At 39.2% G+C, this 26,591-nt stretch overlaps 1 protein-coding gene across 2 annotated transcripts; it reads right to left on the reverse strand.

Moving 5' to 3' along the window:
* Positions 1-3,240: 3,240 nt before the first annotated feature.
* Positions 3,241-25,795, reverse strand: LOC111871088 (DNA-(apurinic or apyrimidinic site) lyase 2). Of its 2 annotated transcripts, XM_023863877.2 has the most exons (5): positions 25,038-25,795; positions 17,732-17,815; positions 17,433-17,623; positions 12,812-13,027; positions 3,241-4,937 (listed from the first exon to the last, which is right to left on the reverse strand). In XM_023863877.2, the coding sequence occupies exons 1-5, from the start codon at positions 25,189-25,191 to the stop codon at positions 3,897-3,899; spliced, it is 1,686 nt and encodes a 561-aa protein (XP_023719645.1). In that variant the 5' UTR covers positions 25,192-25,795; the 3' UTR covers positions 3,241-3,896. The 2 variants fall into 2 exon arrangements, with proteins under 2 accessions (XP_023719645.1, XP_023719646.1); XM_023863878.2 differs by lacking the exon at positions 12,812-13,027.
* Positions 25,796-26,591: the final 796 nt, after the last annotated feature.

Consider the following 26,591-nt stretch of genomic DNA (forward strand, 5'->3'; position numbering starts at 1 on the left):
GGACATTCCTGATCTAGACAATCGGCTCAAAGATGGCGGTAAGGTTGTCAGCCTCACGCGCCGGCCGCGCTTTACTCCCCAGGAAAATTATTTAATTCCTGGTACTCATTTCTGTTAGAGGCTGAGTCGACCCCAGGGCCATAGTGTGGCTGGAAGGATTCAAGGACCTCATCGGGACTTGAACCTGCGACCTTCCGGCTTGTAGCATAGTGCCATGGTACAAACCACATTTCATATCCTGATCATCACTGAACCAAAAATTACATATTAACAATCAGTGATCCGACTACACTGGAACCTCGCTTAACGAGCATCTCTCATAAACAGATTGGGGGGAAAAAAGACTCGCTTAACGAGCGAAGTTTCGCATAACGAGTGACGAGAGGGGAAGTCCCGGATTGTGCGCTTGCTACATCAGTCTGTGTTTAGCACTCGTTCCGCTAGCATCTTAGTGTCGCTTGTGATCACACAATTTTCCAAACTTGTGTTCAGACATATTATTTGTGATTTTTTTTTGCAAAGTTTAATAACCCTTGCAAAAATGTCCCCGAAGAAAAAGCCGCAAAAAGACAGCCATAAGAGAATAAAAATAACCGTAGAAATGAAACGTAAAATCATTGAAAAGCGAGAACGAGGTGTGAGCGTGGCTGATCTAGCACGCACATACAATCGGTCTACATCAACGATTTGGAGTTGCACTGTGTTTCACAGCAAGAAGTTGTGGAGGAGAGTTTGTCAGAGGAGGAGGAGGAGGTAACAGCAAAGCAACAATCTTCTGGCGCAATAAGAGAAATGCTGAAAGCATGGGAAACTGTTGAATCGTACATTGACAAGCATCACCCTAATAAGACAGTGGCTATGCGCGCTACAAATTTATTTAATGCTAATGCTGTGTCGCATTTTCACCAAATTTTGAAGTGTCGGCAAAAACAAATGTCTCTAGACAGCTTTCTAGTAAAAAAGAATTAGATATGTATCATAAACAACAACTAATTATTTAGATTTTTTTTTTGTTTTCTGCAAATCGAATTCGCATTCCAGGTTGGTCCATTCCGCATAGAAGAAAAGATGATGATTCACGCTCCTTAACAATGTATATGTAATTTTCTTTGAATAAATGTTATACATAAATTTTTTGAGTATTTTTTTCGGCATGGAACGCATTATCGTATTTTACATTAATTTATATGGGAAAAATTGTTTCGCTTAACGAATGTTTCGCATTACGAGTAAGATCCTGGAACGAATTATGCTCGTTAAGCGAGATTCCACTGTACAGCCAAATTACTCACGCTTACAAAAGAGGGCGATATGAAGACACTGGAAGCCATCCCGTCTCCTTCCTAGCATGGGTTCTGCGGGAGGAGCTTCCTCCCCAAACGATTTCTCAAAACCGATCATTCCGAGCGGCAGCTCGAATCCAACTGCTAACGGCTCCTCCCGTCCGAGCCCCCAGATTCAACATTCTCGCAACTCGTGAAAATATCGCTCATTTGTAACCCTAAAGTAGGCAAACTCCTATTGGCCGATGACCTGTCGTACTAAAGCAAGACTTGGCAGTGCGTCGTTCAACTGATTCGTAAGCACTCATTAATAAATACCGTACGCTTTGATCTCACGTTTCCGGCCAGCCATCCGGTGGTTCACCTAATGCATTACTTTTCTTTTAGAAAACTTATAATTAATTTCTAATAATTGAGCACAACTTCGCCCCCTCGTTAAATAAAAATCATACACCTTATTAACCAGGGCACAATACGTACGAATAATTTCAATAATACAAACGTTTGCTTCGTCGCTTGTTCCAATGGCGGTGACAGAATATTCTGCACTTTCCTGTACAAATACAGAGGACAGTCCGGTACGTTATTCTCACTCTGATGACGTATCACAAACAAAATTCTTTCTTGAGCACTGGGTCCGTCTTCTTCCGTATACCATCACGTAACTGACTCACAGGTCAGAGTTTGTTCTTCCTTTGAAGCTGGGCTGAAGTGGGCGCGTTAGTGTAGATCAGACAGCACACCTCGAACAAACCGCTGCCCGCAACTGGTGACCTACTATTGAGCGGCACGTGAGGTGGGCAACATTTGTCTGACACACATACACACTATGTTATAGCAAACGTGCATTGGAATCTCGAATCAATTATTTGACAAATGACTTCCTTGTTATGTAAATACCTATCACCTCACGGTTATTAGTACATAATAATATATTTGTATTTAATTGTAAGTCACACTACACACCTCATAGCCATCAGCCTGCCACAGAAACCTCCCGATTTCAAGATCCGGAGGGTAGAAGTGATCACAAACGGTCGAACACGATGAGCTGAGAAAGATTTTCTAACTTTTATCACCTCTCACTGTGTCGTTCATTCTTGTAGTTGTAGGTACAATATTTTGTTTGACCAACAGACACGCGTTCTTCTTTCCACTGTACATAGTGCAGAAGTAGATCGGCGCACCAACTATACAAAAGTGGCTCGCACTTTTCCTCTAACCCCAAAGTAAATACCGAGAAAGTAGCTTCAATAAACCGAAGCACAGGTATCCGATTTACGCAAATTCCGCATGTAATTGGTTTCATGATCTTTTTATTTGTGTAAAGATAATGAAAAATGTCTAAATAAAAAATCTTTGGATTCCTCATTAGGTAAAACGGATGATAAAAAGTAAAAAAAAAAGTAAAGCTATCCCCGTACCAAGCCGTGAAGGCCCATAGGGTTGTGAGACGTTGAGGGTCCCACATTATCTAGACAAACGACTCATAGATGGCGGTAAGGTTGTCAGCCTTACGCGCCGGCCGCGCTTTACTCCCCAGGAAAATTATTTAATTAATTCCTGGTACTCATTTCTGTTAGAGTCTGAGTAAACCCCAGGGCCTAGTGTGGCTGGAAGGATTACGTCAATTGAAAAAAAAATCCAATGACCTCATCGGGAGTTGAACCCGCGACCTTCCGGCTTACAAAAAAATTCGAGCTACCTGACCACTATCCAGAACATCTTGGAATACCCAGTCAAACAAGGATCGGCCGTTACTTTGTGATCCAGCCTGTAGGGTTGACTCTGTATATTACATACCATGAATGCAGTAGGGAGCCTAGCAGGGTGCTCACAAAGATACAGTAATTTTTTCATATGTACCTACAATTAGAGCAATTAAAGAGATAGATTTAATTGCAGGTATTGTATCACAGAGACCAAAGAATCATGTATACATAAAATGCAGACTCAGTCTTGCTCATAAATCTTTATTCACAAGTACCAGACATTTAAAACATGCAAATAATACAAGTACACTGATGAAACAGTCTCCTGAAATCAAGTTATAAAAATATTTGATATTCTGACAGAAGTTAATATTAATATTATGGTCTTCTGCGATGTGACACCATGCAATATGGTAATGGTTACCAACATTCTGAACAAACTTGGTGCCTCCAACTTCAGGGCAGAAAACCAAAAACTGTGGTGAAAAAAATGGTATGGCTACAGGACATCTTACTGATTCTCCCTTCCCTACATCCATACCACTTTTTTTCTACAAGGCCTAATCTTCTACCCTGAAGATGGAGGCAGCAGGTTGCCTATATACTGAACTACATCACGGTGTCACATCTTAATACTGTAATCTTAATGGTATAAGAAAAACCCATTCCAAAGTGCTAAAACAGTAGCAGAACTGTGGGGCGTAAGTTGGACCTGCATATTACTCATAATATGTCCATGCTACAACGACCTCCCGTTCCAAGTACACAGGGTACAGCAAGTACCATATAAAAACTTTAATTAAAAACCGTTTTCATATGTAAAGACATATTTGCAATCATGGCTCCCAAATCACATATTATTCAATGGGATAAACATGCATACATAACACAACTATATTCTTTACCTCTTCGAATCCCACAGGAAGTAATCACATCTTGCAGATGGGTCGTTGCTACGCCCTTCACCTCTTGCACAAACCCAAAACTTATGACCGAAATTTGGTCCTTTCTTTTTTACACACCTCTGAACGCAGGGCTCCCTGTGACCTTTGCACTTTGGAGGCGGCTTTGGTCCAGTAAGCATACTTCTCCATAAATCAGACGCTGCTTTCTTTTCAGGTCCTGCAGCAGTGCAAAAACTTTGTTGTCCTACAATGTCGTTAAACATGGTAGTTGGAAATTTTTCTTCTGCCATATCCACACTACTCTGTTCATCATGGACGGCAAGTGGTTCAAAAGATGTAGATTCAAAAGTATCTGGAGAGACTTCACCCAAAAAACTCAGTGATTCCAGGCTTGATCTATTACCAGAACCTTGATCATCCAAATCAGCACTTCCACAAGAGTCCCTAATTTGAGTTCCAGATGGCAAGAGCTGAAAATAATTTGTGATTCCCTTCTGCTTTCTTGTATCACTCTTTGACCTCTTGTGTTTTACTTTAGTATCCAACATCTTGCGTTTAACAGATGCTACCGATGTATCATATTTACAACTTAATGTAGTGCCCATGCAAAGTTCCTGATTGGAGGATTCATTGCTGAAAAATTCAGATAACTTTTTCTGAGTGCCAGAAAATTCTTGATAGTATTTTGTACAAAATGAAGGACATTTTGGTGCTCTGACAAATTTTAAATCAATGACAGCTTTAACAGGACAATGATCACTTCCAAGCACATCCTTGAGTATGACACAGTCATCTATTTCACCTCCAAGTCTCTGGTCAATTAGAATATAGTCTATTCGAGTTCCATAATTTGTGGATCGGGCATTTAACCGGGTGCACCAACAGGTAAAGGCATTTTCTTCTTCAGGATTTACAAAGCGGAATGCATCAATCAAACTAAATGAGCTCATATTCACATTATTTGTATTTTCCTCCGAACTTGGATCATATATTATACGACTCAACCACATGCGACATGGATTCTTGTTGAACTCCTCCTGTAAAAATTGTGGCATTTATGTTAACTCATAAATATGATGCTATATTAGAATAAAAATACATAAGAATAAAATGATGCACATAGTTTGCAGGATTCAATTATTCTTTATAAAAGTAATAACATTCTGACAGCAGTTAAGGTAAGGATATGATCCTGGCTGAAAACCATTATAGGGACAACTTCCACTACAAAGAACAAGCTGTTAATCCTGTGTACATCGAACAGAAGCATGTGAACACTTTAATTATGAAATGATTCAATCTATCTACTACTGTTTTCAACTGTGGTGTGTCATCCACGAACGTCAACTGTGTAAATGTGCATTCAAAGGGAGAGGACAAAATAATGGAAATACTAAAAAAATGAAGAACAGAATCTGAGTTGGCTACAATGAGAGCACTTCAGCTGGCAACACTGAAAGTTCTTATTTCATTTGTTTACACTCTGCAGTGCTCTCATGTCCATGCATTAGTGATTGTGTTGAGTGACACTCCATTTGAAACAATCAGAAAATTGGAGACTTGTTCAACTTTGAAAGAGGATAGATTCTTGGTGTGTGTTCGGCAAAGCGTTTGTGACAAAACCTGCCACAATAATACTCATATTGAGACTGACAATTTCTAAGTTTACGTCGGCATACACGAATCATGAGAAGATAACACCAGTGAAGAGGATCAGTGGTCAAAAATCAACACTGACAGAAAGAAAATGTCGTACACTGAGAAGGACTGTTTCGAAAAATCACACAACTGCTGCAAAATAGGTGTCAGCAGAACTGAATATTCATCTTGAAGACTCTGTTTCCACAAAAATTGTCTGACATGAGCTTCACAAATCTAAAAATCCATGGTAAGGGTGCCAGTACTAAAGCTCTGATTACTGAAAGTAATGCTCAGATGCGTAAAAGATGGTGTCACAACCTTAAACCTGGACATGAGACAACTGAAAATGCATATGATATGGTCAGGTAAGTCATCCTTCACACTGTTCCCTTCATAGAAAAAGTTTATGTTTGGAGAACACCCAAGGAAGCATATCATCTGGAATTCCTGGTTCCAACAGCGAAACATGGGGGAAGTTCTGTGATGGTTTGGCAGCAGTTCTGTCGTACAGTATTCTGTTGGCCACATCATTATCCTTCATGGCCGAATTAGTGCAAGCAGGTACGAGGGCAAGTTGCGTAATCACGTGCATCTGATGATCCAGATGTTATTTCCAAACGATGGAGTTTTCGAAGACACCAATACCCACATTAACACAGCTGGAACTGTTCAATCATGGTTTGATATGCATGAAGGTGAATTTTAACATCTTCCCTGGCCAGCAATCACCACATCTAAACACCACTGAACCACTCTGATCAGTTTTGGAGACTAGAGTGAGGAACAGATTCCCACCTCCAACACCTCTAAAGCAATTTGAATATGTTCTTCAAGAAGAATGGTATAAAATTCTGCTGGAGGCTGTTCAAAACTTGCATGAGTTCATTCCAAGAAGGACTGCAGCTGTAGTGAAGGCAAAAGGTGGTCCAACACCATATTAATAAAGGAAGCACAACAGACCACTGTAGGTCGCGGTTAGGGTCAAGAAGGCCTACCCCCCATACATTCATACATATTAATAATGAAATGTGTACAGCATCTGTAGTGTTTCCATTATTTTGTTCAATCCCTAACTAGTATCATCAGGTGTTACCAAACACAGGTGATACCGATGTTATTCAAGACCAGTTGTAACCAAAAGAGAAAGCAGCTCTGTAGAAAAACAGATGAGGAAGGATGGAAGTCCATTATGGGATGGTACTATACTAGCATTCTTCGGGATAGAATGATAGAAGCATCAAAAGGTCTTAGGAACAGCCATAATTTGTGATAAAACACTACATCTCTCAAAAATGTTCAACAGTTACCACTGCTCTAAATTCTGAATTATATAAGAAAATTATTTCAAATCATAAAACAAAATTTGGAAAAGACCAACAGCACTAGCACATCAAAGTGAGGGTTTGTGACTTTTGAAATACAGAGCAAGCCATAAGTCTTCTTACCAGACGTGTAATCTGGAAAATTATGGACACTGCACAGATGGTCACATAGGGAGAATATTCATTCCACCACAGATAACAAAAATGTGACATGACACCCAGTTCATTGCAAATAAAAATGTACAATCATCCAAAGCATGCGCTACCAGGAAACACTCTAGAGGTGTTGTGTGAATATTCTTGCACTATATTTTGAACATGAATGAAGAAAAAGAAAACAGTTTTACATGTTTGCAGTAGACAATGCACAAATGCACACATCATATAAAATACAATGAAAGCTTTACTGGCATGTTCAATAAACAAATAATCATATCTTTTGGGAAACTTCATGCTTACATAAACAAAACACATCACTTTCAAACCTAAGAAATAAAAATTGTGTACGTCAGTACAAATATAACAGAAAACTTCAACTATTGTCATATGGCATCACTTGGAAATGTTTGAATATTGCAGGACACCACTTTCAACAGCTGCTCTATGATCCCTGCAAGAACGATTCCTCTTTTGCAGATAAAATTTTAAACTGCAGATGAATTCTCATTCAGGGACTTTTCAGGAATCCATTTCTGTTTAGTGCAACCATCTTGGCAGTGGCCAGTATTTCTGAAGCCAACGCACTAATAAGAAGTCCAAATCTGTTGTAATGAACAACTCTGTATGATATTTTCATGGAAGAGTGGCAATGCTTCATCACTCACTCTTGGAGTTGAGGCCTTCTTGAGAAGCCACCAAATGTGCAGCTACTCAAGAACTTCCCAGCATTTTATGGAACCCAAAGGTTCATTACTGTGTTCACAAGAGCCTTCCACTGGTCTCGGCCTTGAGCCAGATCAATCCAATCCATACCATTCCATCCTATCTCTCCAAGATCCATTTTAATATTGTCCACCCACCTATGTCTTGGTCTTCATACTGGTCTCTTCCCACCTTGCTTTCCCACCAATATCCTAGATGCATTCTTCTTCTTCTTCTCCCCCATTCGTGCTACACGCCCTGCCCATCTCACCCTCCTCCTAATCATACTTGGAGAAGAGAACAAGTTATGAAGCTCCTCATTATGCAGTTTTCTCCAACCTCCTGTCACTTCATCTCTCTTCAGTCCAAATATTCTCCGAAACATCCTGTTGTCAAACCCCCTCAATCTATGTCTCTCCCTTAATGTCAGAGACCAAGTTCCACACCCATACAGAACCACAGGCAAAATTATGGTTTTGTATATTCTAATTTTTATGTTTTTAGACAGCAGATGAGAAGACATAAGGTTCTGGACTGAATGGTAGCAAACATTACCCAAGTTCAATCTCCTCTTAATTTCCTCCTCAATCAGCTTTTCATTTGTTATGGTCGTTCCGAAATATCTGAACTGTGTCACATTTTCAGAAGATCTGTTACCTATCTTTATGTCATGATTTTGCCCTGCATTTCTGTGACAAGACAGCAACATAGGATGGGGTACCCAAAAGAAACAGAACTAATTTTTTTGTGGACAGNTTGTCAAACCCCCTCAATCTATGTCTCTCCCTTAATGTCAGAGACCAAGTTCCACACCCATACAGAACCACAGGCAAAATTATGGTTTTGTATATTCTAATTTTTATGTTTTTAGACAGCAGATGAGAAGACATAAGGTTCTGGACTGAATGGTAGCAAACATTACCCAAGTTCAATCTCCTCTTAATTTCCTCCTCAATCAGCTTTTCATTTGTTATGGTCGTTCCGAAATATCTGAACTGTGTCACATTTTCAGAAGATCTGTTACCTATCTTTATGTCATGATTTTGCCCTGCATTTCTGTGACAAGACAGCAACATAGGATGGGGTACCCAAAAGAAACAGAACTAATTTTTTTGTGGACAGAGCTTTTGTAGTACCGCGTTTTGCCGCTATGAGCGCATAGAGCTAACATTCCTGAGTCGATAAGCCGACTACCGTTGCTTCAGAAGGTAAGGAATAGTTTCAGCAGAGTTTATAGTGACAACTGTTTTCTGTGATCGTCGTTTTGCAATAGCTGATTTTCGTGAACAGCGTGCAGCGGTGAAAGTCTGCTTTTTGCTCGGGAAAAGTGGAACAGAAACTCTTGGAATGTTAAAAACGGCGTACAAGTACGATGCTATGGGGAAAACTCAAGTGTTTGAGTGGTTTTCCCGTTTCAAAAATGGTGAAATGTCAATTGATGACAAACCTTGTTCTGGTCGTCCTTCCACGGCCCGAACACATGAAAATGTTGAAAAAATTCGTGAAATCATCAAGGAAGATCGACGGTGGACCATTGAAGAAATTGTGGAGCTGTCGGGAGTGACTTGGAGCTCAGCGGCCAGATTTGTGGCAGTCGGGTGACTGGTTTTTCCATCATGACAATGCCCCTGCTCACACAGCCCTGTCTGTATGACAATTCTTGACCAAAAATGGTATGACCCCTGTTCCTCACCCTCCATACTCACCCGACCTTGCCCCGTGCAACTTTTTTTTGTTTCCTCGAATGAAAAGAGACATGAAAGGAAAGCGTTTTGCTGATGTTGCTGAGGTGAAGGAAAAAACGACGGAGGCGCTGTCAAGCATCTCAAAAGATGAATTTAGACAATGTTTTGAAAAATGGAATAAAAGACTAGACAAGTGTATTAGTGTAAGTGGAGAGTACTTTGAAGGGGATTGAAGGTTTGTGCTTAAAATTTGAATAAATAAGTTAAAAAAAAAATAAGTTCAGTTTCTTTTGGGTACCCCCTCGTATGCTTAGTTTTCTCTGTGTTTACTTCTAGCCCAACCTCCTTACTAGTGTCGATAAAAGTTTGTGTGTTTTTCTTTATGGTATCTATATTATCACCCAGTAGGTTCACATCATCAGTATAGACCAACAACTGATGTGTCCCACTTAATTTCAGTCCCACCTGGTTTTCCTGGACCTTCCTAATGGCATGTTGTAAAGCAAAGTTGAAAAGGAGTGGCGATAAAGCATCTCCTTGTTTTAGACCATTCTGGATAGGGAAATTTATCAGACAAATATTTACCTATACGGACTTTACCATAAGTTTCATTTAAACACATTTTAAACAGCTTAACCAGTTTCATGGGTACACAAACTCTTATCAGAATATTGTACAACACTTCCCTCCTAACTGAATCATAGGCTTTTATTGAAGTCTATGAATAGCTGATGTACTGTCTCACTGTACTCCCATTTTTTTTTCAGTATCTGACGAATGCGAAAGGTCTGATTAGTAGTTGATCTGTAATGTTGAAACCCATACTGATGATCCCCAATAATTTGGCAATGCTTCATAAAGGAATGTATGTTCCAGTAAGAATACAACTTCCTGATATGTTCCCAAGCAAGTCAATAACAGTAGGGGTTTCAAAAGTTCATCCTTTATGACATAATGCTTGTGTCAGTTCAGTTTTTAACGCCTAAGTTTAAAAATCACATTAACTTCAAAGCTTCCTACAGGTCTGCAAGTTTACTAATTCATGAATTAGATCTACAGATATTTACTAATGACAAGTGTCAATATAGTTCTATCCTGGCATACTTCAATATTTTACACATAAGGACTCCTTTGGGATGAAGTGCCCCCCCCCCAAAAAAAAAGAGGGGAGAAGGAAAATATCACCAAATAATTCTGTTTTCATGGAGAATTAGATACACACTTTGAAATATAATTTATGAGTGGAAAATACAAGGACATAATGTTAAATTTATCATAAAAAAATGTTTATGGTGGGTCAGAGACACCATGCAGATGTGACCAGCAACAGCATGAATACAACAGATATTTTTGCTGTGATCTCTGCATAGCTTGCTTAGATCTCTTTGTGTTAAAGTCTCTCAACTCCTGCAATGCAATATGTTACATGACTCACCACTGACTTTTCATAGTCAAATCCTTCATAAGAAAGAAAATGTATACAACGTGTCTGGAGGATCACTCATAAACAACTATAAAAATGGCTTATCACAGAGTTCTGTATAGTGAAGCTTGTTAAACAGTGGTGGACCACTGTTTCATTGTGAGAAAAAAAAACAATCCACAAGGAATATGAAAACGGAGGAAGGAGTTCAAGATACTCAGACACAGTCAGACACCAACAGCTGCAAATTGTTAAGACCCCTGTCAAAAGAAACCAGTGTTCCACTGGGATCTATGATCGAAGGCACAAAATAAACTTCGCAGTATAAACTAACGGCCATGCATGAGCTTAAACAACACAATTATGAAGCAAGAATTGTAACTGGTTACTGCAAAATGTGCATGACAGAGATGTGGATCCACAGCTGCTGCTGCTCAAAACCAATGAATCATGGGTTTACCCTCATGGCCATGTTAATATGCAGAATGCATGAATATGCAGCAAAGAAAATCTGAATGCCACTGAACAACTGTCATTACACAGTGTAAAAGTGTGGCTATGGTGGGCTGCAAATGTGTGTTGAGTCACTGACTCAATATCCTTTCAGCAAACTGTAAATTCAGATTGGAACATGAATATATTGAATCCATTCTTTGACCAACAACTGAAGAGGCACAATATGAGCATTTCCAATAAGGTAATGCACATACTGCTAACAAGTCCATGGCTGTTACATGTGAGGTTTTTGAGAACAGAATAATCATGTAAGATTTGAGGCTTTCACGGCGGTGACTATGAAGAACTTCAACAGAATAATTAATTTGAAGGGAAAAGTGTACAAGAGGAACCTTCACGCTGCCAAAGCCCTCAAGAATGAAGTGACACACATAACTGCTTCAGTTCCAAGGACGAACTTCAGAAGTTATGAAAAAACTGGTTTACTGACTGTCAGGCATACATGAGGGCATCAGGGTGTAATTCCAGCAGTTCTTACAAAATATGGTAAGTCTGTCACATTTTTACAGTAAGTGGTTACAAAGGTCTACATATGTAGAGAATGAGATGAGAGTCATTGCCTCATGTAGGGAAAGGCCTGTGCTGTTTCCAATACAGTTATGCAGTAAAATATCACAAGCAGCATGCCTTTATCTATCCTGTAAATCACTACGGTACACAGAAAAACAAGCAATGTGAACATGTTGTGAAATATTTGCTGAAAGCCAAGGCATGTTGCTAGGCAATGGCACAAAATATAGTGATGTAACAATGGAATACATCATGCTGCACAACATAACAAACAGAAGTAGTGCTGGGAATGGGATTTTCTATGCAGTCTGCACCAATAGCTATGTCATGCAACAACAGAACTACTGAAGTGGTGTTTTCTGCTGGATCAGTCATGAGGCTATATCATGAGGACCAATGGGACAAGCCAGTTAAGTCTTGTTGTGAGATAGACACCAGCCTGTGAAGACTTGAGCCAGGGAGCAGAGGTACTTCCACTGCTGGAAGATGTTACCCAGCAACAGTGAGGACTGACTGGGAACACTAGTCTGTGTGTGACAATGATTTGTAAAGTGCAGTCATAATAGTCACAAGTCTTGAGTCAGCACTTACGAATTGCAGTTTGTGAGCCATAAGGGCGTGAGGAATAGCATGTGTAAGATGACTGTGACCACACAACTAGTGGAGGTTGTAACAATCTGAGAAGACTAGTGTGAGTTATAGTGATTTATGCTGCATTATAGTTACTTGTAATTCTGAGGTGTAAGTGTACAATAAATCCATTTACCGATCCAAAACCTGTCTATAGTCACCAATCAGGTGACAATATTCTGTGCATAAGAACCAATCCATGGGTTCTGTTTTGGTTTGGTCTAGCATACTCACATTTAAAGGATTTGCATTTGTTTTTCTTATCCAAGATCATCACAGATATGCTAAGTTACATTTATCAATGACAACGCTTAAAAACTTACCACATCTGATGGATCACAGTGATCAATGGGCTTGTGACATGTGTTTATATCACCAACTATAATTACAAAGCTGCCAGATTCCAACAGAGCCCTTGTTCGAATTTCAAGAAGATGATAAAATCTCAGCTTGACTTGGAGCCTTTTTGCATTGTCCAGATCAGCTCGTGGACAGTAAACATTGACAATTGTCAGTGTTTTCTCTTCTGAATCGGACATCTGTGTAAGTCAGAAAATGCACAGATTTCATTAGATAAGGAAAAGTGCCTTGCCTTGAGAAACTAATGCAATAAGCCATACATTTATCTGCTGAAACAACAAATCAAGGAAAGAACATGGTTTGACAGAAACAACTTCGATGCGAACAGGTCAAGAAGAAATGTGAAGGTAAAACTGGTTTTCTTAAAGGAGTAATAAAGCAATTGTTGAGGATGCCTACATTTTCTCTGTTCAGAAACATTCACAAAAAGAAATTTAAGAGCAATCTCCCAGATACTGTGGTGCTCAAAACCTGAAAGGAAATTGTCCTCACCTGAATGGTACAATACAGGGGATCACCAGCGATGTCCACATGACTTTTCCCAGTCTTTTCTCACCAAAAGAACAATACGATCCTCTCCAAATATGTACAATTCAGGAAATATTACTTGGGTTAAAGAAATGTGACAGACTACAATAAGGTTTTATGCAGTCTGTTTGCCATTTTTTCTTCATTTAAAATAAATATACACACAAAAATCTTAGATCTCTTGTCACAATATCTGTATGAATATATGTAATATTTTCAAAAGGTTCTAGGGCAGGGGTTGTATTTTGAATCTGGTGGCAATAAGAAGCCCATGGAAGCAGATGTTTTAAAAAACTGTCCCTCAATAGCTACTTCTGACAGCATTCATACAATTACTCAAAACATTTCTAGAAGGCACCGTACACACTCTGCTGGAATACAAACTCTGAAGCCATGAAATTGTCACAATCTTAATATGGCTGACCATCAGTGAGTCCATCCTTGAGATGAGGTATAAATCACATAGAGCGAGATCAGGAGAGTACAGCGGGTTGCTCAATGAGCTGCTGCTGCTAAACAAGCAACATCCAGCAGGACACTGTAATCCAGAAGTACCAGGTCTTCAGCTACTAAAGTCCTGAGACAATTCGGGTAATTTCCTCCTGTACATCAGGAGAAATCTCCTTGTACGTATCCCTCTGACTGTAATACCATTATGAATAAAGCAACAGTGTACCACTCCCTGCCAGTAAAAAAATTACTTAACATTATCTTTCCTTCGAGTAAATCATCCATGTTAGGCACGTCCCTTGTCACCACGGCATGGTGTGTCCTCAGGTTGCTGATGGAGGAGATGCACTCCAGGTATGGAGGGAAGCTGCGAATATATTGAATAAGCAGTCGCAGACAGCCGACAAGGGGTGGCCATCCAGCTTTGGGGTTAGGCATGGGGCTAACAACTCTCACGGTAAAAATAAACTTCTTACAAAAATTCTCAAGAAGCCGTGGACCTGGATGGATTCCTTGGATAAATGACCTAAGCTAAAGAAAATGGATATGAGATTTGGTACATGGAATGTTCGAAGTAGATTTAGTGGGGGTACAGGAGGTCAGATGGGACAGAAGTGGCATTGCACCATCAGGCAAATATATATTTCTCTATGGAAAGGGGAATGAAAATCATGAATTAGGTACAGGTTTCTTCTTACATAAGATAACTGTATCAGCAGTTAAGAGGGTACAGTTCATTGGTGATAAGATATCATATATAATACTACTGCTGATGGGAAGATACACAATCAGATTGACCATATTTTGATAGATAGGAGATGGCATTCAAGTATACTTGATGTCAGATCATTCTGGGCAGCAGATTGTGATACTGACCACTACCTGGTGGTGGCAAAGGTTAGGGAAAGACTGGCAGTGAGCAAACAAACAATGCACAGAGTTCATATGAAGAGGTACAATCTCAAGAAATTAAATGAGGTAGAGGGTAAAGAGCAGTATCATGCTGAAATCTCAAATAGGTTCGCAGCCTTGGAAACCTTGGCCACTGAGGTGGATGTTTTAAGAATCTGGAAACTATAAGACAGAATATCAAAATTTCTGCCAAAGAGAGTCTAGGTTATTATGAACTGAAGAAGCACACGCCATGGTTCAATGAAGGATGCTCAAAATTACTAGACCAAAGAAAAGAAGCCATAGTTACAGGATCAAAGTGAAATAAATAGGGATATTCTGAACAATATAAGACGTTAAACCAGCAGGCATTTCAGGAATAAAAAGAGGGAATATCCGAAAGACAAAATTGATGAGCTTGCATTGAACAGTAAGAACAAGAACATTAAAGACCTGAAGAGAGGAATAAAATGACTATAAGAGGGGTTACCAACCTAGAAGTAACTAAGTGAAGGGTGAGAATGGTGATCTGCTTGCAGATTCCCACATTTAGGACAGGTGGGAAAAAATACTTCTCTCAGTTACTGAATGTAGATAGGGTCAGTGATGTTAGGCGGACAGAAATCCATACAGCTGAGCCGTTAGTCCCTGGTCCGAGCCCTTTTGAGGCTGAAAGGGCTATTGCAAAATTGAAGCAGTATATATCGCCAGCTATTCATCAAATTCTGGCAGAACTTATTCAAGCAGGAGGCAACATATTACGTTCTAAGATCCACAATCTAATTAGTTCTATTTGGCATAAGGAAGAATTGCCTGATCAGTGGAAGGAGTCTATCACTGTACCAGTTCACAAGAAGGGTGATAAAACTGACTGTAGTAATTATAGGGGGATATCAATGCTATCAACTTCACACAAAATTTTATCCAATATTCTTCTCTCAAAGTTAAGTCCATACACAGATGAAATTATTGGGGATCATCAGTGTGGGTTTCAACGTAAGAATTCAACTACAGATGAGATCTTTTGCATTCATCAGCTATTGGAGAAAAAAATGGGAGTACAATGAGACAGTACATCAGTTATTTGTAGATTCCAAGAAAGCCTATGATTTAGTTAGGAGGGAAGTATTGTACAATATTCTGATAAGAGTTTGGGATACCCATGAAACTAGTTAAGCTGATTAAAATGTGTTTAAGTGAAACGTATGGTAAAGTCTGTATAGGTAAACTTTTGTCTGATAATTTCCCTATACAGAATGGTCTATAACAAGGAGATGCTTTCTCACCACTACCTTTCAACTTTGCTTTAGAATATGCCATTAGGAAGGTCTAGGGAAACCAGGTGGGACTGAAATTAAGCAGGATACATCAGCTGTTGGCCTATGACGATGATGTGAATCTACTGGGTGATAATGTAGATACCATAAAGAAAAACACACAAACTTTAATTGACACTAGTAAGGAGGTTGGGCTAGAAGTAAACACAGAGAAAACTAAGTATATATTGCTGTCTTGTCACAAAAATGCAGGGCAAAATCATGACTAAAGATAGGTAACAGATCCTTTGAAACTATATCACAGTTCAGTTATTTGAGAATGACAGTAAAATTCAAAACTTTATTCAGGAAGGAATTAAGAGAAGTCTGAATTTGCTCGCATTCAGTCCAGAACCTTTTGTCTTTGTGTCTGCTGTCTAAAAACGTAAAAATCTGAATACACAAAACTATAATTTTGTCTGTGGTTCTGTGTAGGAGTGGAACTTGGTCTCTGACATTAAGGTCAGGACATAGACTGAGGGTGTTCAAGAAGAGAGGATATTTGACTGAAGAGAGATGAAGTGATGGGAGGTTGGAGAAACCTACATGAGGAGCCACATAACATGTACTATTTGCCATGTATAATTAAAGTGATAAAGTCAAGGATGTGATGGGTAGGACATGTAGAAAGCATGGGGGTCAAAGCTGAATGCTTATAGGATTTTGGTAGGAAAGCCACAAGGAAAGAGACTGCTAGGGAGACCTAGATGTAGGTGGTAGGATAATATTTTAATGGAGCTTAGAAAAATAGGATGGGCTGCTATGGACTGGTCTGATCTGGCTGAGGGCAGCAGAGACCAGTGGATGGCTGTTGTGAACATGGTAATGAACCTTTGGGCCCCATAAATTGCTGGGTAGTTCTCGAGTAGATGCACAATTGGTGACTTCTGCGGAATGGTTGAGCTCCATGAAATCAGTTATTTTGCTCTCATGTGTTAGGTATTTTAAATATTCATAAACAGCATCTGCAATTCAAACTCAGAGTTGATAAAGAGAAGCATTCAAGTAAGGACAGCCATCAAAATGTTGAGGAGGTGGTTGAGTTGGTTCAGAACTGGGCATACTGACAGGTTACCTTGGTACTAATATTGAACACTGGGTTAAGAGAGAGTTAGTATATAAAACAGGTGACAACACCTTCTGGAATTTTGTGAAACATGGCTGTCATCATTAGAGGTACTGTACTGCCCCGTGGCTATGAATACAACTAATTAAAATTGGGACAACTGCATTATTCATGAAATATATTAAAATTATATCACAAAATGTTCAAGGGGAGAGCTGAAAGTATAAAGTAGAATTCATCAAATAGCTAATAATGCAATTGTTTCAAAATGTAAACATCCAAGGTTCAGCTACAAAATGACTTGAAAAGACATATTAATGTGACATAACTCACTCTAATTTTATGCTGGGTAATGACAGCTCGTCCTTCAAAATCCAGTTCTTTAAGTTCCATCTTTGAGAATTCTGCTCTAATGCTGCCATAGCAACCAACACTATCCATAGCATCAGAGGAAGCAAAGAGGCCTGACAAACCTTCTTCTGCTCGAAATGGAGTAAAAGCATTCTTACAGTATGTTGCCACGCCTTCAAGAAGAAAAATATTAATTATGTCTTTTACATTTCATTACGTTATTAGAACAGAATAAGGTCAGAATTTAATGAAATATGTCAAAAAGAGGACTTTCACTTTACCTGAATAACCACTTTTGCTCCTTGGAAATCCATAGTATGAGTTGTAACCATCAACAATTGCTGTTCCTTCATCAAGGGAACTTCCTATAAAATTGACACATGTCACTAACATAAACTAAGATGGCAGCAAGATAAACAGTGTTAATAAATCATCACATCAGCATACCATGTCCATCAAAACAAATTTTTGGAAAATGTGGTTTGATGTTAGCATGAGCTCCACTTTAAATGTGATTTTGAATAAAACACATTCTGAGATTCCATACTTGCAAGTATGGTACTCAAGAATTTCCCAACATTTCAAGGAACACAAATATTCATTACCACGTTAATGACAGCCCTCCACTCATCCAGTCCATAACATCCAACCCTATTTCTCTAACATCCACCTTAATATTATCCTCCCACCCATGTCTACATCTTCCTAGTGTTCTTGTTCCTTCTTGAATTCCCAAGAAAACACTATACATATGCAGTCTTTTTTTGCAACCTCCTGTCACTTCATCTTTTTTTTGGTCCCAATGTTCTCCTCAGCACCCTGTTCTCAAGTACCCTTGGTCTATGTTCCTCTTTTAACATGAGAGACCGAGTTTCACACCCATACAAAACTACAGTGAAAATCACAGTTTTGTGTATTTTAACTTTTATATTTTTAGACATCACACAAGAAGATAAGGCTCTGAACTGGGTGGCAGGAAGCATTATCCAAATTGAAACTACTGGGACTATGCTACGAGCTGGAAGGTTGCGGGTTCAAGTCCCGATGAGGTCATTGGATTTTTTTCCAATTTACCTTATCCTTCTGGCTGCACTATGGCCCTGAGGTTGACTCAGCCTCTAACAGAAATGAGTACCAGGAATTAATTAAATAATTTTCCTGAGAAGTAAAGCGCGGCCAGAACATAAGGCTGACAACCTTACTGCCATCTTTGAGCCAATTGTCTAGATAATGTGGGACCCTCAACGTCTCACAACCCTATGGGCCTTCACGGTCTGTTACAGGGATGGTTTTACTTACTTTACTTTACTTATTTTCAACATGAATTAAATTTTGATTTTTAACACTGTCCCAAAATATCTGAACTTTGCAAATGTTTCAAAGGATATTTTTATGTTATGATTTTGCCCTGCATTCTGGTGACACGACATCAACATATACTTTGATTTCTCTATGTTCACTTCTAGACCAAATTCCTTATGATCATAGGTTAAGAGCTTCTACGTTTTTCTCTATGGTATTAAGTCATTAACCAACAGATTTACGTCATCAGCTTAGATTAGAAGCTGCTGTGTCCCATTCAATTTCAGTCCCATTTTCTTGGACGTTCCTAATGGTGTATTCTAAAACAAACTTGAAAAGGAATGGCAGTGAAGTACCTTCCTGTTTTAGATCATTTTGAATAGGAAATGTATCAGGCAAATGTTTACTTAAATATACTTTATTATGGGTTTCAATTAAACACATTTTAATCAGTCTAATTAGTTCCATAGGTACCCCAAACTCCATGAGCATACTGTACAATACTTCCATCCTAACTGGATCACAGGCTTTCTTGAAGTCTACGAATACCTGATGTACTGTCTCACTGTACTCCCATTTTCTATACAGTATCCGATGAATGCAAAAAAAATTATCAGTAGTTGGTCTGTTATGTTGAAACCCACACTGATGACTCCCCATAATTTTGTCTATGTATGGACTTAAATAAAAATGGAGGGGTCACCATCACACAAATAAATGTTTTTATTGATCATCTCATAACAAGTTTGGCTCAGATAGGTCCGTTAGGTGATTCTTGAAGAATACACAAAGGATCACAAAATACATACAAACTACAATGCTGGTATAAAATTCTGTTATTTAAAATTGAGTCAGATCTAATGTAATACCATATATACATTCTAAATTAAGATTAGACATAAGTGATTAATATTTAAAACAATTAAACTGAAACAAGGCATGGAGAATATCCCTATAAAACATGGGTCTTGGATGTTTTTGCAACTCAAAATAAACCTGAAGATCTGACCACCTTCAGGCCAATTTAAAAAATATCCAAGATACGCATTTCAGAAGTAACTTCTCCTTGCATTGTTTCAGTGTAATTTTTTTAGAATTTTAATTATGTATGACAAATCTCAGTTTAAAGTCTGATGTACGAATATATATACTAATAGTATGAAGTCAGATCTGACTCAATTTTATATAACAAAATTTTACATTAGCACCGTATGAGTAGTTTATATGTATTGCATCAAGAATCACCTGATGATGGCCTATCTGGGCTGACACATGTGAGTTTACTAATAAAGTTATTTGTTTGTGTGACTGTAGCCCCTCCATTTCTATTTGAAAGCACTACAAACATGATTCAACACTACAAGAATACTGACTAACCTGGAGAGTATATTGGATATAATTATGTATGAACTTGAAAACAGGGATATACCTTGAGAATTATTAGTTTTATTTCCTTTCTTGTGAGTTGGTAATACTGGGTGTTCCTAAAAGAATTGTGGGGTTTCAGATACGTATATAGTTCGTATTTCTTATCGTGTACAATCATAACGTGTGTCAATCAGAAGTTTAACTGTCAAAATTTTATGCACATCCATCAATGTGCCTCTATGCGCGCACCTTTCATTACCCGGCACACATCAATGTGATAGTCAAATTCCTGCCACACCCACTGCAGCATTTCAGGTGTGATGGTTTCCACAGCATGACTGATTCTGTTTCGGAGATCCTGGAGTGATTGGAGCAATAGGGGTACATAAACCATGTCCTTCATGTACTTCCACAAGAAGAAATCACATGGAGTTATGTCCAGAGACCGGGGTGGCCACCAGAGAAGGGAGGCATCTTCAATTGCAGCATGTCCAATCCATCGTTGCGGAAGGACCAGATTAAGGAAACCTCTCACATTGCGAAGGAAATGTCGGGGAGCACCGTCCTGTTGGAAAATGTAGTCACTGGAATCATTGGCCAGTTGTGGAAACAACCAATTGTCCAGCATCTTGGTAGGTGTTGCTTCAGTGAAGAAAAAAGGCCCGTACACTTTTTGTTGAGAGGCAGCAAAGAAGAAGTTAATTTTCAGAGAATCACGCTCGTGCTCAATCTGTGCATGTGGATTTTGTGTCCCCCCAGACATGTACTTTGTGTCGGTTAACTATCCCACTCAGATGAAAAGTGGCTTCATCACTGAAAACAAAACGTTCCACGAAACCATCGTCTTCCATCTTCTCTTGAATGTCCTCAGTGAAATAAGTTCTGGCTACCTTGTCTTGTGGTTTCAGAGCTTGTAACAGCTGCAACTTGTACGGTTTCATTAATATCCGCTTACACAGCACCCTCCACGTCATTGTTGGCATTTGCAATTCTCTGCTTCCTCTTCATAATGATTTTTTTGGGCTTCTCTGATACATCTCCCTCACTCTTTCCATGTCTGCATGTGGCACACGTGGCCGCCCAGAACTCTTGCCTTTACAGAGATATTCACTGTCCACAAACTGCCGGTACCATCTGCAAATGCTGTTTTCATGTGGTGCCTCCTTCTGAAAATGTACACGAAATTCACGGCGCACTGCAACAATGGATTTAGACACCTCAAATCGCAGCACGCATAAGACCTTCTCCTGCTGGGTCACCATCTTACATTTCACGCGGCCTAACCATTGGAAATGGAACTAGGAAAGAGTGTGATATACAAAATGAAAATTTGGGAGCCACGTTATGATTCTGTATATGTTTTGCATTTCATCACCAAAAACTGACAGAGATATACGGCAATGAAATCCCACCATTCTTTTGGGTACACCCTGTATAATAAACTCTTTCACCTACTGAGGCAATTCTTTCTAATTCCAAAGAGAATTAATGACTTTATGAACCTCAGAACATAATGTTTCACATCCCACATTAATCAGTTCTGCTGGAATTAAATTCCAGATGATTTATACTGTGGCATGTAGAACCGTTTCTAGGCAATGACAATGAACTAAGCAGCCACACAACAGCTGGTGCTAAGTAACAGCTTGGTAAACAATGGCCCTTGCTAGGTAATAGGGATATAACAGACGTGCATGCAACACCTGAGAGCTGTTGGAAACAGTGCTCTCTGTGCAATCCGTGATGAGGCTATATAATGAGGGCCAGCTGCCGTTAGCAGTGAGAATAGTAGGACGTTGGTGTAAGATGGCCGCCAGCCTGGGAATTAGTGGAGTGAAATGAGTTGGTTGTCACTCACTAAAATCATGACAATACTTTCTCAACTTTGCAATAGCAATATAAGTCTCAAAGAGACTATGCTCAGGTAACAATGGCTCAGCCATATATATGAGGGAGAGTCTGTAAATAGGTCACAAATGGGCATAAAATGTAAAACATGTGATGTTTGAATCTAGAAAAAATTTGCTTCTTGACATGTCCTCCACCAACATTCATACACTTGTTCCATCGCATGACCAGTGCGCTGAAACCTGCAGCAGAGAAGTCTTTTGACTGTTGTCTGAGCCACTTCAGCACCTCAGTTTTAACCTCTTCATCATTAGCGACCATTAGTGAATTAGGGGTCCCGGGTTCGATTCCTGGTGCTACCAGATTTTCTGAGAAGTAGTGGGTCTGGAACAGGGTCCACTCAGCCTTGTGAGGATAATCGAGGAGCTATTTCAAGGAAATAGCGGTTCTGATCTAGAAAACTGAGATTAACGGTCATGGGGATCCATTGTGCTGACCACGTGACACCCTCTATCCGCAAAAGTTGGCACTAACTTCGCCGACAAGAGGCAGTCGCTCGGTAGGTATAGTTCACTTGCGGACTACAGGCCACGGAGTATTTTTTGTTTTGTTTCTGCACCATTAGTGAACCGTTTGCCATGTTTCCTGACCTGCTTGTGAACCCCTTTATGCGACAAACACTTTCCAATGAATAGGACATATTTCTTTATGAATATCCTTTGGACTGAGTCATTTTGCCCACAAAAGATGCACAACAGAAAACTGATCTTTCGTGATACACTCCTCAAGCATGGTAACCATTTTTACTACTGAAACCAGCCTCTGAACATGCACATGAATGTTTGCTACCCAGACTGTCATGAAGCTGGACTGTGCTGTTACCTAGTGATACACACAGGAAACCTATGACATCCGTTAAAGTTCTGTTCTTTACTTCTTACATTGTTTAGCTTCTTGAGACTCAATTTCTACATTTCACACTTCTGAATTTCTGTCCCTAACTACTGCAAGAACCAGACAGTGATCAGTATCACAGTCCACTTCCCTGAAAGGCTGGACATAAATTACACTTGAATGCCCTCTCCTGTCTATCAAAATGCAGTCAATCTGATTGTGTGTCTTTCCATCAGGAGATTTCCAAGTTCATTTATGAATGTTGCAAACTGGGAACATGGCACTCTTCACAATTATATCTTTGAATGTGGCAGTTTGCTACTGTAACTCCATTACTCTTACTGATTTCATGTAAGCTCTCATTCGCAGTCGTTGGTTTGAAAATATCTCCTCTACCTACTTTAGCATCAAAATCTTATAACAAAATTTTCATATGGTACTTAGGGAACTGTCTGAAAACATGCTCTTGTCCCTTATAGAAGCTGTCCTTTGTATCAAAAGTTTTAGCTTTTGATGGGGCATGAATATTTGGAACCATGACATCACATGAGCAACAACATGACATCACTAACAAACTCCACCCTCTTAACTGCTGCGGATTCATTCAGTAACATGTATATTAACTATGTGAGAACATTTCAATACCTTTATTTGTTCCTCCATTACTATATATGGTCTGTCAGAAAATCCTGCATAGTAAGTGAAATGAACAAATGAAGTAGAAAAAATAAAAATATTGTCACTTCAGTAGTTTAAACTCTGATTTATGACTATGATGACACAACACTCACAACAGAAATCACAGCCTTTATAACAGTTATTGCTATGACTGGCCACTCTTGGAGAAACATAAGCATTTACAGTTCATAACACAGCCTACTTCACAGAAACTGATACAAGTACAAAGCTATGCTCATAAGACTCATGTGAGAACATTTCAATCATGAACTACACCTCCAAGTAACCACCACAGTTCTGTGTTAATCACATATGTTAAGCTCAGACTACCTCTCCACGTATACTTTTCAAACCGATGCACGTATTTATCATCACAATATACAACATGAATTTGCAGCCTTATTCTTAATTCAAGTTTAATTATTCATTTCATATACTGTGCAGTCATAGTGCGATACAGATTTAGTTTAAGTGAGGTGTGACTTCAGTATCTCCCCATGTGACTTTTCCTAAATGCCTAATACTAAGTGTCATGTCTTATGAATTCAATGATATATACAATAACATGGCTCCATCTGCTTAATCATGGGCACATTTTGTACACATTAAGCCAATCCTAAAGTTAAGCAAACACAATCTGAAGCAAACTTCACAAGTGCATATACTACATTTATATGGGAGGTTATCTGAGAGCCTGCTGCAAATCTTTCGGCTGGTCCAGTGGGAGGGGTACATGCAATTCCAGCTAACTTTCAACATTCAGACTCATCATGTTGTCAACACGTGAATATCCTTTACACACCATTTCTTGCATTTGGGAATATCTGGGTGGGTTTTCTTTGTTAACCTGTTGGCCTACAGAATTTTTGGTAGCACTGTGGGTATAAACACAGACAAAATGAGTTGAAACAAGAAGTGTGACTCTCTCTGCTGGACTGATCAACTGATTTGCAGCAGGCTTTCAAGTAACTGAAAATTTGTACATTACGACATTAACCTACAAACTAACTCTATATGTGAGTACTTCTTGAGAAGCTAACAGTTATTTGGCTCCTCAAGAAATTCCCCAAATTTTATGGAAACTGAGGCTCAAACACTGTGTTCACAAATCCTGTCACTGGTCACAATCTACAGCCAAATGAATCTAATCCATCCTATAACTTTACTATCCATTTTAATATTATCCTCCATTCGGGTTTTCTTATTAAAAATTTATACACATATCTCTTCTCTCCCATGCATCCTACATACCCTCCTCATCTCATTCTCCTTGATTTCATTTTTCTAACAGCTCCTGGTAATCAGTAAAAATTATTAAGTTTCTATTACTTATTTTATAAGCCTCGTTACTACAGCCCTTTTACGTTCAAATATTCTCTTCAGCATTCTGTTCTTAAACAGTCTCAACTCGTGTTCTTCCCTTAATGTAAGCGATCAATTTGAAACCCATACAAAACACTTCCCAATTAATATCTATTAATTCAATTGACAACATACGTGTAATTCTAGTTTCCTGAAGACAAATGATATCGCCACCTAACGAATCAAGTCCTTGCTTCATGGCAACGGCATCTTTGTAGAGAGAACGAATGCCATTTACATTCCATGTTATGATCTTCAGATTATTTAATTCTTGTTGGATTTCACTCATTAAAACCACTCACTAACAATGCACATCGTATTCTACAACAGGAGTCTCCCCGCTGTTTTTGAATGTATCTCTTTGGCGAGGGTACACCAAGGAAAGTGGCAACCGCAACGCGACCGCAATTTCCGAGAACTGTTATCAGCCAGAGTTAAACACATGTCACTTGAAGGAACAGCGCAAATTGAGGAAACGGCAAAGCAACCGCGATTTTCGAGATTTGTTATAAACTAGAGTTCATGTTAGGCCGGCGCACACCAAAGAAACTGGCAACAGCGATTTCCGAGAAATATTGCCGATTTCAAGCAGACAACTGGTTTCCAAACACGCAGGCGCACACTGAGGAAACTAAAGGGTGGATTAGTTGATCACATCATCCCAAGTGGCTGTGTTGGCCCGCCAATTTCGTGCACTTCTCTTCTGGTTGAGACGGCGTGAGGAAGACAGGAGAAAAGGAAAATTGGGTGCACCCGTTCTTTCTCGACAATTTAAAGTCGGGTGTTTATATTGTTTCGAAACAATTTAATCAGGATACAGAACTGTGTAAGATTTGAGGTTTTCATGGCGGTGACTATGAAGAAAGCAGTCCTTTGGGATGTGGTGGCGTGTAGATGTGGTGTTAACCGACGTTTCGGAGGAACGTATCGCCTCCATCTTCAGGGTAGAAGGAAAAATAAAATCCGCAAACGAAGAAACAGTGAGAGCAGGTGCAAGCAGCCTTCTTCAGGAAACAGAACTGTTCCAATCATTTTACAGAATGAACATTGAAACTTTTTCTTTATTAGTGGATCTTGTAGGACTTCAAATTCGAAGACAAGATACAAATTTTCGTACAGCTGTGTCAGCAGAACCATAGGCAAAATTATAGTTTTGTATATTCTAGTTCTTATGTTTTGGACAGCAGATGAGAAGACTAAAGGCTCTGGACTGAATGGTAGCTAGCACTACCCGAGTTCAATCTCCTCTTCATTTTCTCCTGAATCAGGTTTTTGTTTGTTATTGTCGTTCCGAAATATTTGAACCATGCACATTTTCAAAACATCTGCTATCTATTTTTATGTCATGACTTTGCTCCACATTTTGGTGATGAGACAGCAACATATACTTAGTTTTCTCTGTGTTTACTTCTAGACCAACCTCCTTACTTGCGTCAATTAAAGTTCTTATGTTTCTCTTTTTGGCTTCTATATTATCACCTAGTGGATTCAGATCATCGGCATAGACCAACAGCTGATGTGTTCCAAATGATTTCACTTCCACCTTCTTTTCCTGGACCTTCCTAATGGCATATTCTAAAGCAAAGTTGAAGAGGATTGGCGATAAAGCATCTCCTTGTTTCAGACAATTCTGGATAGGAAATTTATTGCGCAAATGTTTACCTATATAGACTTCACTATACGTTTAGT

The sequence above is a fragment of the Cryptotermes secundus genome, unplaced genomic scaffold (assembly GCF_002891405.2).
Source record: "Cryptotermes secundus unplaced genomic scaffold, Csec_1.0 scaffold188, whole genome shotgun sequence".
Classification (NCBI taxonomy): domain Eukaryota; kingdom Metazoa; phylum Arthropoda; class Insecta; order Blattodea; family Kalotermitidae; genus Cryptotermes; species Cryptotermes secundus.

What these genes read in the sequence shown, in the direction of transcription:
- LOC111871088 (XM_023863877.2), bottom strand. Translation starts at nt 25,191, where the DNA reads ATGAGTGAAATCCAACAAGAATTAAATAATCTGAAGATCATAACATGG. An exon ending in TCAGGAAACTAGAATTACAC is followed by an intron (nt 17,816 to 25,037) that starts GTATGTTGTCAA and finishes TCAATTTTATAG; the next exon opens with GAAGTTCCCTTGATGAAGGA. An exon ending in GAGCAAAAGTGGTTATTCAG is followed by an intron (nt 17,624 to 17,731) that starts GTAAAGTGAAAG and finishes TTCTTCTTGAAG; the next exon opens with GCGTGGCAACATACTGTAAG.